This window comes from Tamandua tetradactyla, chromosome X (genome assembly GCF_023851605.1).
Source record: "Tamandua tetradactyla isolate mTamTet1 chromosome X, mTamTet1.pri, whole genome shotgun sequence".
Lineage (NCBI taxonomy): Eukaryota > Metazoa > Chordata > Mammalia > Pilosa > Myrmecophagidae > Tamandua > Tamandua tetradactyla.
This window is the reverse complement of record NC_135353.1, coordinates 2482387-2497336: the sequence shown is the minus strand read 5'-3', so window position 1 is coordinate 2497336 and position 14950 is coordinate 2482387. Positions and strand designations below refer to the sequence as shown.

Here is a 14950-nt window from a genome sequence, read left to right as displayed (position 1 = left end):
CATCGTAAGCATGTAGTTCAGTGAGAGTAAATTTATATAGTTGTGCAACCATCACCATAATCTAGTTGTAGAACACTTCCATTCGCCCCCAAAATTCCCTTATGCCTGTCTGAGATCAATCCCTGCTCCTGCCCTCAGCCCCAGGCAACCACTGATTTGCTTTCTATCTCTGCAGTTTGCCTTTACAGAAATTTCGTATAATTGGAATCATACAATAGGTGGTCTTTTGTATCTGACATTTTTCACTTAGCATAATTCTTTTGAGGTTCATCTATGTTTTAGCATGTATCAGAATTTCATTCCTATTTATAGCTGAATAACATTCCACTGTCTTGGATAGGTCACATTTTTTTTTCCATAGCAAATTTATGCACAGTAGCCAAAAACTGTTAACAAGCCAACTATCCACTGGTAAGTGAATGGGACCAACAAAAGTGTGGTATATCCATTCAATGGAGTACTACTCAGCAATAAAAGAAGGAACTACTAATACATACAACTACATGGATGAAGCTCAAAATAATTATGCGATAGAAAGGAAGTCATACAGAAAATAGAGCATACTGTGTGATTTCAATGATATAAAAGTCTAGAAAAGGCAACTAAATCTCTAATGACAAAAAACAGACATGGGCTGGAGACAGAAAGGGAGAAAGACTGCAAAGAGCTGTGAGGAATTTTGGAGGGATAATGGAAATATTTCATGCCTTGAGTATGGCTGTGGCAGCTTTATGTGTGTATACATCTGCCAAACTCATCCACTGTACACTTTAAATTGGTACCCCAAAAAGCAGATTAATAAAAAAATTTTCACTTCAATGGCACAGCAGAAAAGAGCTGTCTTACCAGAATCTGAGTAGGCTGGTTGACTTTCTATTCAAATGCACATTCTAATGCTCTGATGCACACGTGCCCTAGGGTTCACTGTACTTTAAACTGTAATCTGAAGAAAGATCAACTGGTCTAGACCTCTCACTATACAGAGGAGCAACTAAGACACAATGAAAGGAAAGGACTTGTCCAAGGTAACAAATCCTGTCACTAGCAGGCCAGGACAAGAATTTGGGTCCTGCTCTATCCAGTGCTTTTTTCCCTTTATGCATATCAAATGGCATAGATACCAGAAAACCATAAGCCTGACAAATGGGTAACATTGCCTGCCAACAATAAATATCATTAGTAGTCATTTTCTTTATGGTCTCTGACCACAAAGAATTTAACAGAAATTAGTAAAATTAAGCTATCTTGGTAATTCTCAAAAATTTAAAAATTAAAAAGGGTTTTTCTAAATAAGATGGTAGAAGAAAACACAAGGGAAATTTGAACTGAATAATAATGAAAACAAAATATCAAAATATGTGGGATGCTGCTTATTTTTGTCTCCTGGTTGCTCAAACAAATATCATGTAATGGGTTGGTTTGAACAATGAGAATGTTTTAGCCCATGGCTTTGAAGCTAAGAGAAAGTCCATATCAAGGTGTCATCAAGGTGATGTTTTCTTCCTAAAGGCTGGCATCTGCCAGTGATCTTTGGTCCCTGGCTCTTCTATCACACGGCAATGCACATGGGGTCTCTCTGGCCTCTCTGATCTCTTCTGGGTTCCAATGAATTTCAGGTTCTTGTATCTCGTGGCTTTTTAAATTTTAATTTAATTTTAATTGTGAAATAGAATATATATACAAAAAAGCAATACGTTTCAAAGTATATTTTAACAAGGAGTTATAGAACAGATTTCAGAGTTTGGTATGGATTACAGTTCTACAATTTTAGGTTTTTCCTTCTAGCTCTCTAAGACACTAGAGACTAAAAGAAATATCAATAAAATGATTCAGCAATCATACTCATTTGTTAAATCTTATCGTCTCTGTTATAGCTCCACCTTCTCCTTTGATCTTTTTCCCAATTTTTAGGGGTATTTGGGCTATGCCCGTTCTAACTTTTTCATGTTGGAAATGGCTGTCAATAATATGAGATGGGGGATAATTAGTTGGCGTTCTTGGGAGAGGCTGGCTCTTCTGGGTTTTAGGACTTATCTGGCCTAGGAACCCATCTGGAGATTGCAGGTTTCTGGAATGTAATCTCAGTGCATGAAATTTTTGTAGACTCTCAGATAAAGCCCTAGGTGTTCTTTAGGGTTGACAGGAATGGCTTTGGTTGGGGGTTGGCAAATCCTAGTAATTAGTAATATCTAGCTGAAGCTAGCATAAGAGTAGCCTCCAGAATAGCCCCTCGCCTCATTTTGAACTCTCTTAGCCACTGATACCTTATTTTGTTACATTTTTTTCCCTGCTTCTGGTCAGGAAAGCATTGTTGATCCCATAGTGCCAGGGTCAGGTTCATCCCTGGGAGTTATGTCCCACGTTACCAGGAAGACTTTCGTCCCTGGATGTCATGTCCCACTTAGGGGGGAGGGTAATGATTTTACTTGCAGAGTTGGGCTTAAAGGGAGAGAGGCCATATCTGAGCAACAAAAGAGGTTTTCTGGAAGTAACTTTTAGTCATAACTATAGGTAGACTTAGTTTCTCTGCTACAGAAATAGGCTTCACAAGAGCAAGCCTCAAGATCAAGGGCTTCGCCTACTGACTTGGGAGTCCCTAATGTTTGAAACAGCATGAGATATTTCCTTGGTGGTGAAGGTTAATAGCTTCATATTTTTTTCCCCATCCATCAAGGGTCTTCGCCAATACTTTTTAATTATCTGCTCAACATACTCTGGGGATGTATCTGGGTATTACATTAGTCTGTACAGTATTACAAACCCTTGTTCCCATTGTGAGCTCCATGTGCTTGGGTTGTTTAAATGAGCTTGAATAGATCAAATTTTGTTTCTCTATTCATTGCTGGATAGATTTTTACCAATAAGGCAAGAATTCCCACAATCACTTCCGACAGGAAAAGTTGTAATTAACCAATGAAACTAAATCAGATTTTTAAAAATTATATGCTAAAAACTCTTCAATCAATCGAAGGAGTGGCCACTGATGGAAATGACAGCCATCAGGCAGCACATAGCTTCACCAAGAGCCTGCCTTTATGGCTGAAGTCCTGAGTTTGAAGCCTCATTCTACTGCTTACAGTAAGCAGAACCTTGGGCCAATCATGGAACCACGTTTTTTTTCTCTGTACCGCAATGATAGGAATGTATCTCCACCAGCTTGTTTTGTACTGGAAGAGATCATCCCCATCACATGCTGACATAGGGCATGTCTTCAGGTAACTGCTTTCCAAAAGCTTAAAATAACACAATACTTTAAAACAAGAGAACTATAGGGGAAGAGTATTGAAAGGGACAAAGAGAAAATGCAAGCTTCAGAAACCACAGAGCCCCTCTTCCACCCAATGTGGGCTCTGTCAACCGATTGGAATGACTGGGGAGACATGCCAAGGGTGGAGGTCTTCTCATCCATGAGAGGCTTCCCTTGGTTCACATGGAGAGTGGTAGGGCCACTTCACCTGAGAGCAATGATTGCAGGCCATGCCACACTTCTCTTAGCAGCCGCAAGACTGGGGGTCAGTGTGGCAGGCTGACTGATGGTCCTTGAAGATGGCCAGGTTCTGATCCCCAGAACCTGGGATGCTACCTTACATGGTAATGGGGACTTTGTAGATGTGATCAAATTAAGGCTCTTGAGATGAGGAGATTATCCTGGATTATTCAGGTGGGCCCTAAATGCCATCACAGGTATCTTTATAAGAGGGAGGCAGGGAGAGATTTGGCACAGAGGAGAAGGCTATGTGACAATGGAGGCAGAGATTAGAGTAATGTGGCCATAAGCCAAAGAATGTCACCAGAAACTGGAAGAGGCAAGGAAAAGATTTTCCCCTAGAACCTCTGGAGGGAATATGGTCTGCTGACATGTTGATTTTGGATCTGTGAAACTGACTTTAGACTTCTGGACTCCAGGACTGGGAGAGAATAAATGCATGCTGTTTTAAGCCACCAGTTTGTAGTCACTTGGCATAGCAGCCACAGGAAACTATAGATGAGGAGAGCCCTGGCATCATAAATCACACACAGAAACCCATGTCAGCACCTCTGCTTTTGTGGCCAGGAGCTCCCAATCCCTGGAGGATATAAAGTATTCACTGGGGTTTGGGGGGTAATTTGTTATTTCCAAACAGAATATTCCCAAGCCTCCGTGTCTGTCCTAAACCACTATTTTGAATTCCAGTTGGTGTTCCCCCAAAGCCCCAATCAGTCCTACCCTTCATTTGCAAATGGTAGCATCATTTTCTCAGTTAACAGGGCTCACCCTCTCGGTATCATCCTAAACTGAGATCTTGCATTTAGCTATAGGTACTCCAGGGCCTTCCTTGGATGCAACTCTTGTATCCTGTCTCTCTCCTAGCACCCCGTGTGGGCAGTACTCTATTTAATCTAGATTAAATACAGAATCTAGATTCTGTATCCTTGGATGTCAGCTTCTTCCCTCTTCTATCTATTCCATAAGCACTTGCCAGAACATTTTCCTAAAATACCCTACTATTAAAAAAACTTCTGAAGTCCCTCTCATAGCCTAACTTGACAGTCAAGGCTTCTGACCATATGGCTTCCCCCAAATCTCTCCTTAATCATCCTAACTAGGCCTCACCCATGCCTGCTTCTGGGTTTTGTTCAGGCTGTCCCCTTTCTCAGGAATGGATTCTCCCATCCCTTCTACTTTCTTCTAGGCCCAGATTAAGTCCTACCAAACCCCAAATGGTCTGTTCCTTCCACTGACTTTGCTATGAAGGTGCATGTGGTACTTAACACATGATACTTTAGAATATGCTGCTTTTTTTTTTTTACACATACATATAATTTCTTCAACCATATACCAACCTCCTTCAAGGCAGAAAGTAAGTCTTAAACCTCTCTTCATCCACAGACAAAGCATAGTGCTTTGCATACAATAGGTATGCAATCCTCTTTTTTAAAATAAATTAAAAAATACTTTTTATTGAGAAATTTTCACACACATATGGTCCATCCATAGTATACAATCAGTGGCTCACAATATCATCACATAGTTGTGTATTCATCACCATGATCATTTTAAAAACATCTGCAACACTCCAGAAAAGGAAATAAAAAGAAAAAACTCATAAATCCCATACCCCTTACCGCTTCCTCTCATTGACCACTAGTATTAAATAAATTCTTAATTTTAGAATAGTTTCAGATTTACAGAAAAACTGTGAGAGAACAGAAAGTTCCCATATATCCAGTCAGTCCAGTTCCCCTGTTGTTAACATGCTCTATTAGTATGATACATTTATCACAACTAATGAGCAATATTGATATATATTATTACATAAAATCCAAACTTTATCCAGATTTTCTTAGGTTTTCCTGAATGTCCCTTCTTTGTTCCAGGATCCCATACATTTAGTTGTTACAATTCATTTTTTTGCAATTCATTTTCAGGATAATAAATTAATAAAAAATGAAATTTAGATAGGCAAAATAAAAATACAATTTTCCTATCAGGTTGTAAAATAAAATGTGACTAGAAAACAATCTATATTGATAATTTACCTATTTAAAGTAAGATGGGTTTTGTTGTTTTTTGTTTGTTTACAGAACTAAATAGCTTCTAAAAGTGTTAGTTCCCTTAAAGAGGTTCAGGTACTTTTACTTTTAAAAGAATAAAGGATTTTTGACACGTTTTATCAAGATGAAAGACTGCACACAAAAACACAAAACCAAATCTTTAGAAAAAGTCAATTTGAGATTATTTTAAACAAAAATAGCCTCTATTTAGGTCCTTTGGACCATATCCAGTGATGATTAGATAATTGGATATTGACCATTCCTAGATAAACCTGAATGAAAGACTGAACTACTTACTGCTGATGAGATGGAAACAAGATATGTACAAACACTCTAAAAATAGCCTGGAGGTGATATTATGAAATCTTCAACTTAGGTAAGCAAATTATAAAGAGACACGAAAGTGTCAAATGTGGAACTCTAAACTACAAATATTTCTTCTCTGTTAATTTTTTTTTTAATTTAAGGAAACAAAAAATTCCTGTTTCATTAAAGAATTACTTTCTTTTTAAAATAAAGAAATATTTTTTTTAAAAATACACTTGCCTTGATATGTTCTAACCAATGAGTAGACTCCAAACTGGACAACCAGTGAGATTCTTCCACATTAGGATAAACAATGTCTTTTACTTTTTTTAAAGATTCCCGCATAACATGAATATTATGAATGTCCAAGAAGAAAAGTTCAGCATTATGATATACATCATCACTTTCATATCCTCCTCCAGTTGCCTAAGAAACAAGATATACAATCAGTTGGGTTTTCTATCTAATCAGTAACTTACACAACGATTTCAAAAGTTTTTTTCTTCCCAACCTCAACAGAAAACCTTTAAATACAATAATTGATTAGAGTTGAATTCCTATCCAACAGTAAGCCTCATCAACAGGAGTCATCCTTTGAGCTAGGAAAAAGATGACAGGTTGTCAATTTCCTGGGGATCTGCATTTGTGAGAAGCATCTTCAAAATGCTCTATAATTGCTAACTCTTTTTCCAAACTTGGAAAGGCAAGTGCAGGCTCTGAGTGCTCCTTGTCCTGCACCGATTCTGTGGACCCGGCAGTGCCAGCCATGAGGGGAGAGCGCCCCGCTGAGGCGGCGCAGGCACACTGCCTCTGTACTGGTGTTTATGTGCAGCTGCTGGGTTAGAGGAAAACCACAGGGTTGGGAGTCAGACGGACCCAGGCTGATATTTCAACTCCAGCCCCCTTTCGCTGTGTGACCTTGGGCAAGGTATTTAACCTTTCTGAGCCCAAATGTCATCTGCTGCAGACTAGGGGATAATACCTATGTCTCACAGGACTAAAGGAGCCATTAAAAAGCCCCTATGATATTCCAAGCACTGTTCCTTATTTTATGTAATTTCACACACTTTTATATATGTAATTTACATAATATTATCTCTTACAACAAAAACTGCAAGATAGGCATTATTATCCCCAATTTGCATATGAGAAAAACAGAGAAACTCAGAGATGCTTTTTACTTCCAATGTGACGTAGGTAATAAGTGAAATGTGAATCTAGTCTAACTTCAAAGCCGAAACTTTTCTACTACACCATGGCTATCTCTCTGCTATGTTAATGCCAAGGGTGAAGTGCTACAGTCAGGGTCCTTGAAAGACAAAAAGCTCCAGAGGACACAATGGCCACCACCTACCATAGATCCTACAAATATTAACTTGCTGGGGCAAGCACTGGTTCACCTTTACAGCCATCTTGTTCTTTGGCAAACTGAAGGCTCAGGGGCTGGGAGAAATGGTGAGGTGAAGTTTTGCTAGATCTGCAAGCCTACAATGCAACAAAACATGCCACCCTCCCACAGACAGGCACTCTGCTTCTCTACACATGTGATTTTCAGAGGTTCTTGACACTAGAGTTTCTTTCATAAATAACTGAAAATGATTTGTGAAAAAATGAAAGGAAAAGTAAATTGATTACCCATCACCAAAGTTTCTGGCAAAAACAGACATTAATATAATTCAGCTTTAATTCATCACACTGTGTCACTGCCACAAAACAGAAGCAGCTTGGTGCCCGATCTTACCTAACTCCTGAGTTCTGTTTGTCTGTTTAATTTTAAATGGGGTGATGCTGCTTGTTACATCTAGGGTTGTAAATTTCTAAATATGCACAAGGGAGGAAAAAATAAGGTCTAAAGAAAATAGAAGTCGGAAGGGTAAAAATCAATTAGTCAAGCACAGATCGGGCTCCCCAAAGTTCAAAATCTCCATCTCTGGTAAGCTTTGAAGTTCTCTTTTTGGGTTTACATTCTACAGCAAACAGAACAACTCAGATTACCTAGCACAAAAACATCAACGTCTCACGGCCTGCTGCTATGGATAGAGGCTATTAAGGGATAGAACAGCCATGGAGGGAAGGGAGCTTGAGCTAGCATGGCTTGAAGAACACAACACACAGGTCTTCAAGGCCTAGGCGGTTTTCCTAATATTGTCCTTCCCTTCATTCCTAAGAGGAATAGAAATAGCGGCATATTTCCTGAGAGTTAAAAAGGCATCCAAGAATTCTACTGCTACAACAAAACGCTTAAGTGTTAATATAATTAAGGTATTTATTTTATACAATTTAATATTTTAACATATCCCTTCTAAATACTTTATTTTAATATTACATCTATTTCAGGCAAACTATACACATGGAAATACTGCATTTTATACATGTATTCAACTCCAAATTATATATGATGGAAAAAAGGCACACAGATAAATAAAATTAAGGATAATCCAAGAAGAAATTTAGATTTAATTTCTTAAATGTGTCACTTATAATTCCCAACTTACTTATCAATTACCTTCCCTAACTGCTTTACTTATAATTATAAAATCAATTTCATCACCTAAACAAAAACCAACTATGGCACCACATAGCTGGTCCAAGAGCATGCACGTGTTGGGGGAGGTACCCCAGAATTATAGTATAAGATACAAGATCCTTGTGCAAATAATTAAGAGATGACTCTCCCCCCAACATGCATGGTCTTATACAAACCAGTGTATATGGGCACACAGAGCTTATTTATGAAGTTACTGCATCTGTCTGAACTGCTCAAGGACTTGTTTTGCTTTCAGGTTAGGTTCTGAATAATCGAAGATGCCAGATCAGTGACCTTAGGCTAAGTGAAGTATTAAAGATGATGCAGTTCAAGCCTATAGCAGACTCAAAACAATAAATCTGAATGGCAGAATGGGACTGAACAACTCAGGGCAGGCACACTGAGATCACAAGAAAGTGACAGCTGACAATAACGGGAGAAAACACTGCAAAGGGAAATCAAATGGAGAAAGCAGAGCAATCTGGGGCTATTTAGTATAGAGGCAGCTTCTGAGGAGCTCCTGAAGGCAACTTAAATGCATTCAGCACACTCTGATCAAGAAGGTACAGAAGACAACTGAGGCAGATTCATTTGAAAACATTAAAATAGTATTTGTGTGTGTGTGTGCCTGCATGTGTGCAGACTTAAAGCAGTGATTTTGGTATTTGGAAATCCATACACACAGAACCACTAGCTTTTTTTAAACATCTTATGTAAATAATATACATTTATAAGTACATATGGGTATGGAGGCAGCGTTTTGGTAAGGCTATCAGTTTAGGATTTGAACAATTATAGCATTCTACAACTCTTTACAAATGTTTCAACAGATATACAATGAGAATGATGATCAAAAGTCTAAGTTTTGCCTAAGATTCTGTCCCAAACCCAAGTGCATGACAGTTCTGGACTTGGCTACTTTTCTTTAAAGTTTATTTGCATTTGACCTTAATGTAATCAACTTCTGGTTAAGAGAAGTTTTGTGATTAAAATGATTTTCTACCTAAATGAGCTAGTTTTCTTATTTAAACTAAATTTAACTACTAATTTAAACCAATAAATTTATATACCATGGCAAAAATATTCATGTAGACCACTGCATTCTTACATACGTTTCAATAATGTCATTAAATACACTCACCTTGTTGGCCACTGCATTTACATTGGGCCTTGCATCATAGATTGTGAGTTTAGAAATTTGTCTATTAGTTTCCCTAATAACGTCGAGGTATTTCTCATCATCTTTATTTCGTTTACCGCTCATACCAACTAGAGGCTGACTGCAACGCACAATGACTGTCCTGTTTTCTGGATGAATCCATGACAGCACCTATGGTTAGTTCAGAAACTTTTTAGTTCTCAAGAAAGCAATTAAAACAATTAAAAAATCAGGCATTAAAAATCACAATAAGTGAATCTGATTTTGCTGAGATCCATTTCTGGCCAGCTGCGATTTCACTGTGTGTGTGCCCAGAAACACACACTTAACAATTATAACTACTCAAAAACAATTAGAATAATGAATCAGTCTACTGTTCTTATTTTATCACCATATCTAAGAGAAATTAAGTGCTTACCTTAAAAAGTTCTGTCATTTAATAGAAACAGAAAGTTTGACATTTTAATTCTGTACTTTATACTAGAATCCTTATCATATAGGAATCGCATTAATGAAAAGTGAGAAGCAAAGGAAATCACCTCTCATCCAATGTTTCACATAATACCACTCACATCTACAGGTTATTTTCCCAACAGCCTCAATTCTAGAATACAATATGGGGGAAAAGACCCAAGAAAGCAAAAAAACTATCTTAGAATGTTCAAAAGAGCTAGCAGAATCTACATAAGAAAGCCTAGCTATCTGAGGAGCTCCCTGAGCCTTTTCTCCAAGTCAATCTTCTCTAATTTTATACCTAATTGTAACATGATACCTGCTTTGGCCAGCTCACAGTGGATGAGAAACCCTAATGTAAACAAACGATGGGGGAGACGAAGCATGCTGGACAACAGCATGGGCTTTGGAGTCAGGCCAACTTTGCCACATCTCTATCTTTGTAACCTTGGGCAATTAAAGCTGCTCTGACTTCCCTTTCCTCTTTGATCATTATGTTAGCTCAAAGGTACAAAGTCCACAGTACCTGCCCGCTTGCATTTAGGATGTAGTGGCTAGTGAAGTTAGATATCAAAAAAATACAAAAGCAGACTTAAGACTAAAGAAACATAACCATTTGGATTCATTTAAAAGAAGACCAAATAACCCTGTAGTTCCTGAAGTCATCCTTCTACTATGGCAAACAACAAAAAATGACATTCGTAATAATGCCAATGCGTTACTGAGAAAAGATTATATGATATTCAGAATGCTCATTCTCTGAACAAATATCTGAGTCCTCCTCGTTCCACTCTAGAAACCAATGAAAAACACCACTGTCACCCTTGACTAAGATTCCAACGGCTCAGAACTGGGAAATCTTGGGAAAGGCACTTACCTTTCCTAAACTTCGATTTTCTAATTACCTTTCCTAAACCTAGATTTTCTAATCTTAAAAGTGGAGCTGAGGCCTATCTTCCTTACCTACTTTCTATGGCCCTTGCACCCGGAAAAATGAGATACGATTTTTTTTTTTTTGTAAGCTGTATGGTGAGGGTCACGTTTCATTCTTTTTCTATGTAAGTATCTGGTCTTGCAGCACCATTTGTTGAATTTTTTTTTTGGGGGGGGGGGGTAGTGCATGGGCCAGGAATCAAACCTGGGCCTCTCGCATTAAAGGCAAGCATTCTACCACCACCCGTGCAACCCTGTGATTACTTTTAAAAGAGTGAATTGCTATACATACAACAGACTTATTATTTGATAAAGACCCTCATCAAGTATTATATTTAAATCGGGCCAAATGCAAGAAAGTGCTCCTTCCCGATGCTCTCCCTTCTTCCATCCCTCTTATCGCTGCTTGGAAGATTTAAGACTGGAATCATAATGCCACGTTAGGTAATGTTTCTCTTATGAATAGTTTGCCTCAATTTTTCTTTTGGAGTTCTTATTACCTTTTTTAAAATGACACTTTTTGGGGTAGCCAAACAGGTACAATTAATGCTAATTTCACGATACCAACTGCAGTTCTCAGGATCAACTACTATCGAGTACTTTAAAAATATATGGTACTATGTTATTCTTATTAAAATTAATATCTGGACGCCATAAATAATTAAGGATGTACACAAAGACTCACCAAAAGATAGTTGTTACAGTACTGTTTGTAGTGGCAAAAGGTTAAACAGAGCCTAGATGTGCCACAATAAAAAGCTGATTAAATAAATCATAATACTTCCACACACTCATATATAAATAGATATTTGTCAATGTAGAAAGTTGTTTACAAGATGTTGCTAAGTAGAAAAAGTAGATTATGAGACATAAATTACAGAATAATTTCATTTTTTCAAATAAAATCTATTTATGCAGAGATGGAGGTCTGGAAGGATATAGACCAAAATATTCACAGTGGTTCTCACTTGACGAAAGACTTCCTTTTCCTTATCAGGTTTTCTAAAATGTCATAAATGAACATACATATATATATATATATATTTATTTATTTATTTTGCATGGGCAGGCACCAGGAATTAAACCCAGGTCTCCAGCATGGCAGGGGAGGATTCTGCCACTGAGCTACCATTGCACTGTCCTGTATTACTTACATTTTAATAAATTTCCTAAAATTAAAGCAATTTTCAAATTTAATTTTGAATTCTCAAAATTAAACCTGTTTGAGAACAAAGGAATATATATCCACTATTGGGAATATTCATGCATGAGGGTCATTTCATTACATGATGACATATTACTATAGTTTACATTTTACTTATGTGCAAAATTACAATTAAGATCTCTTTCTCATTAACATTCTTTGTTGTTTTTATAGGGTTTTTTAAAAAAAGAACTGAATATTAAATATTAATGATCTTAGGTTATTGGTAATATAATCAAAGTCACATAACATTTTCTAGATTTAAGCAAAACTCTAAGACTTCTAGTCAATAGGTAGGTGTTAGAAGGCATACTGGAAGGAGCACATTGCCATGATTATTAATATCTAATAATAGATTATCTTATATAGAGGTAAGATACATAAGGCCCCTCAGCTTGTACTAAGTTAGAAAAATAAATGCAAGTTGGTGGCCATCACAAAGTAAGAAGGATCTATAAAACAGTTAAATAAGGAAAAAGTTAAGAATTCTATTTGCTCTACAGTGGGTTCTCACTGATTCAGAGTAATGGGACTACTGGATCAAGATTGTACACTGGGCAATTGTTTCCTTTCCTCTCCTGCCCCAAATCCCATGAATTCATACACACACACACATAATAAATGTTAACTGAATGAATGAGCAAACAAAACTGATCCACATGACACTAGCCCAGTTCTCCTTGTGGCAAGACCACTGGCCAGGAGAGGGGTAGCGATGACTGACGCTATGGTTCAGATAAGCATGTCCAAGCAGAGCATGAAAACACTGAACTTGTAACCTTGGCCTCAGGAATGCCACACTCTAACAAAATGAGCTAAAGAACATACTTTCAAATATAATCTATACCATGAAGATATGAAAGAAAAGACACTAACAATTAGAGAAGCCAGTGATTTTTTAAAGTTACAGGTTGACATTTACAAAAGTTTTAAATAATTATCTTTTTAAGGACAAGAATGTCTAGACTTGGAAAATAAAGGTGAGGTGACATTAAATCTTAATTTCTTCAACCTTTGTTTTTAAAAGGCTACTAACAGAAAAATGAAAAACATGCGCTTATTATGACAGATCCTGAAAATTAACAGAGGGAAAAAAAATCTCCAAATCTTTAGTCAATAAAACATGTATACAGAGCAGATAGCATGCCACTTGCATAAATATTCAAGGATCAAAAGAGAACTACATGAACTAGGGCCCATGATACTGGAAGTACAGTGGCAAGAATAATCTGCATTTGACTCCAGTTTGCTAATGGCACTGAGGTGCTTGCAGATGTGACAAGGATAAGCTAATCCTACTAACAGTGAGCTACATAAAAGCCTGCACACATAGACTCTGTGATCTGAGGTGTGCTGTTTCCAATATGATTCATCTGACATTTATTGAGAGTATTGTATAACAAAGACAAAACTGACAAAGGCCCTGTCCTTTCCACAGAGCACCTGTCTTACAGCATGACTTTTATCCTCTCTTGTGTGAGTTACTTGTGTTCACTGTGGGTACTTGATGGCGAGTTCCTGGAAGGCAGGTGCTGTCCCTTTTGGTGTGATGCTTTGCACTCAGAGGCTCTTGACAATGATTTATTTGTTGGATTGAAATTCCAAAAGAGTGTTTCTTTGAATTGCTTGACTACAAGTTCATATGTAATAAAAATCACTCTTTGAGATACAGGTGAAGTGCAGTACTCACCGGAATTCGATTTCGGGATCTAAAAGTTGCCACTCTCCTGAGATCATCATCTGAGGCACGATATGGAACTACCAAAAGAGCAGGGTAAGTGTCACACAGTTCGTAGCACTTATTAATGAAGGTTATTCTCCAGTGGTGATTGGGCAAGCCCTGCAGGAAGAAAGGAAGTCCAAGTTAGTATTGCAAGTCTTCATCTCTGGATTTGGCCTCTAGGCCTACTTTCTTCTTTCTAGCAGTATTTACACATGCCTCTTAAACACAGGTGGTGATGGCCTACCTACTTATCATAAGGGAACCAAAGCAGTAATCCAGACAACATAAGAACACAGGACAAAACACTGGTGGTTTCCACAATTCTAAACTATCTTTATCTTTGTAAAGACAGATTCTCTTGAATTTGAGATCTTCCTTTATGTCTTGTCAAAATGTTTTTTACTAGTTGTGTAATACACAGAAATCCAAGCTGACCCCCCACCCATGTATTCCACCCCACCCCCCAAAAAGTAAATAATGTCATATTAATCTGTATCTAATTGAGGGTAGACAAGAGATTACGTAACTTCCTCTCCCTACTCAAAACAGAGTGAATACTTCAGTCTGCACCAAAGTAGAAAGAGGTTAAGATTACAAGACAGTCACAGAGGGAAAGTAAGGGTAAGACCCCTCTGGGGAGGCTGATTTCGCCACCTCCTATGAGACTTTTAAATAAATTAGTTTGGGATTGCTGACTACCCAGCAGATCCTGTGAAAAATACAGTCATCTGCATTTCTAAGCAGATTGCTAATGCGACAGGGAGACAAGGAAGACACCTCCCATCCTATCATCTACACACAAGATGGTATCTAGTACAGACAATATCCAGAGGTGATGGAATATTCTCTCCCCATACTCACAAATACACAAATACACGCACAAAAGTGAGCTATGTGGATGTTTGCTTTGGGGACAGACATTGTACCTTTTCTTTAGGTCTGGTCTTATAGACCATGGACCTGAAAGATGTTGAGTCTGATGTTGAGTCCAATTAGAGGGTTTTAAGTCCCATCAGAAAGTTACAAGAAAAAAAGATTGAATATAATGGCAGTCTGGAAGAAAACACCTTCAACAGTTCAGTTATGCATGCAATCTTAAAAACAGGAACT

The 14950-nt window shown here is 37.7% G+C and overlaps 1 protein-coding gene across 6 annotated transcripts in view; it reads right to left on the bottom strand.

Moving 5' to 3' along the window:
• Positions 1–14950, bottom strand: part of MTM1 (myotubularin 1) — a 111103-nt gene that overhangs the window by 33157 nt on the left and 62996 nt on the right. For all 6 annotated transcript variants that reach the window (XM_077145179.1, XM_077145176.1, XM_077145178.1 and 3 more), the window contains 3 exons: positions 13808–13957; positions 9510–9698; positions 6082–6267 (listed from right to left, as the gene is read on the bottom strand). In XM_077145179.1, the coding sequence (XP_077001294.1) occupies positions 6082–6267; positions 9510–9698; positions 13808–13957 (525 nt within the window). The remainder of the gene's footprint in view (positions 1–6081; positions 6268–9509; positions 9699–13807; positions 13958–14950) is intronic.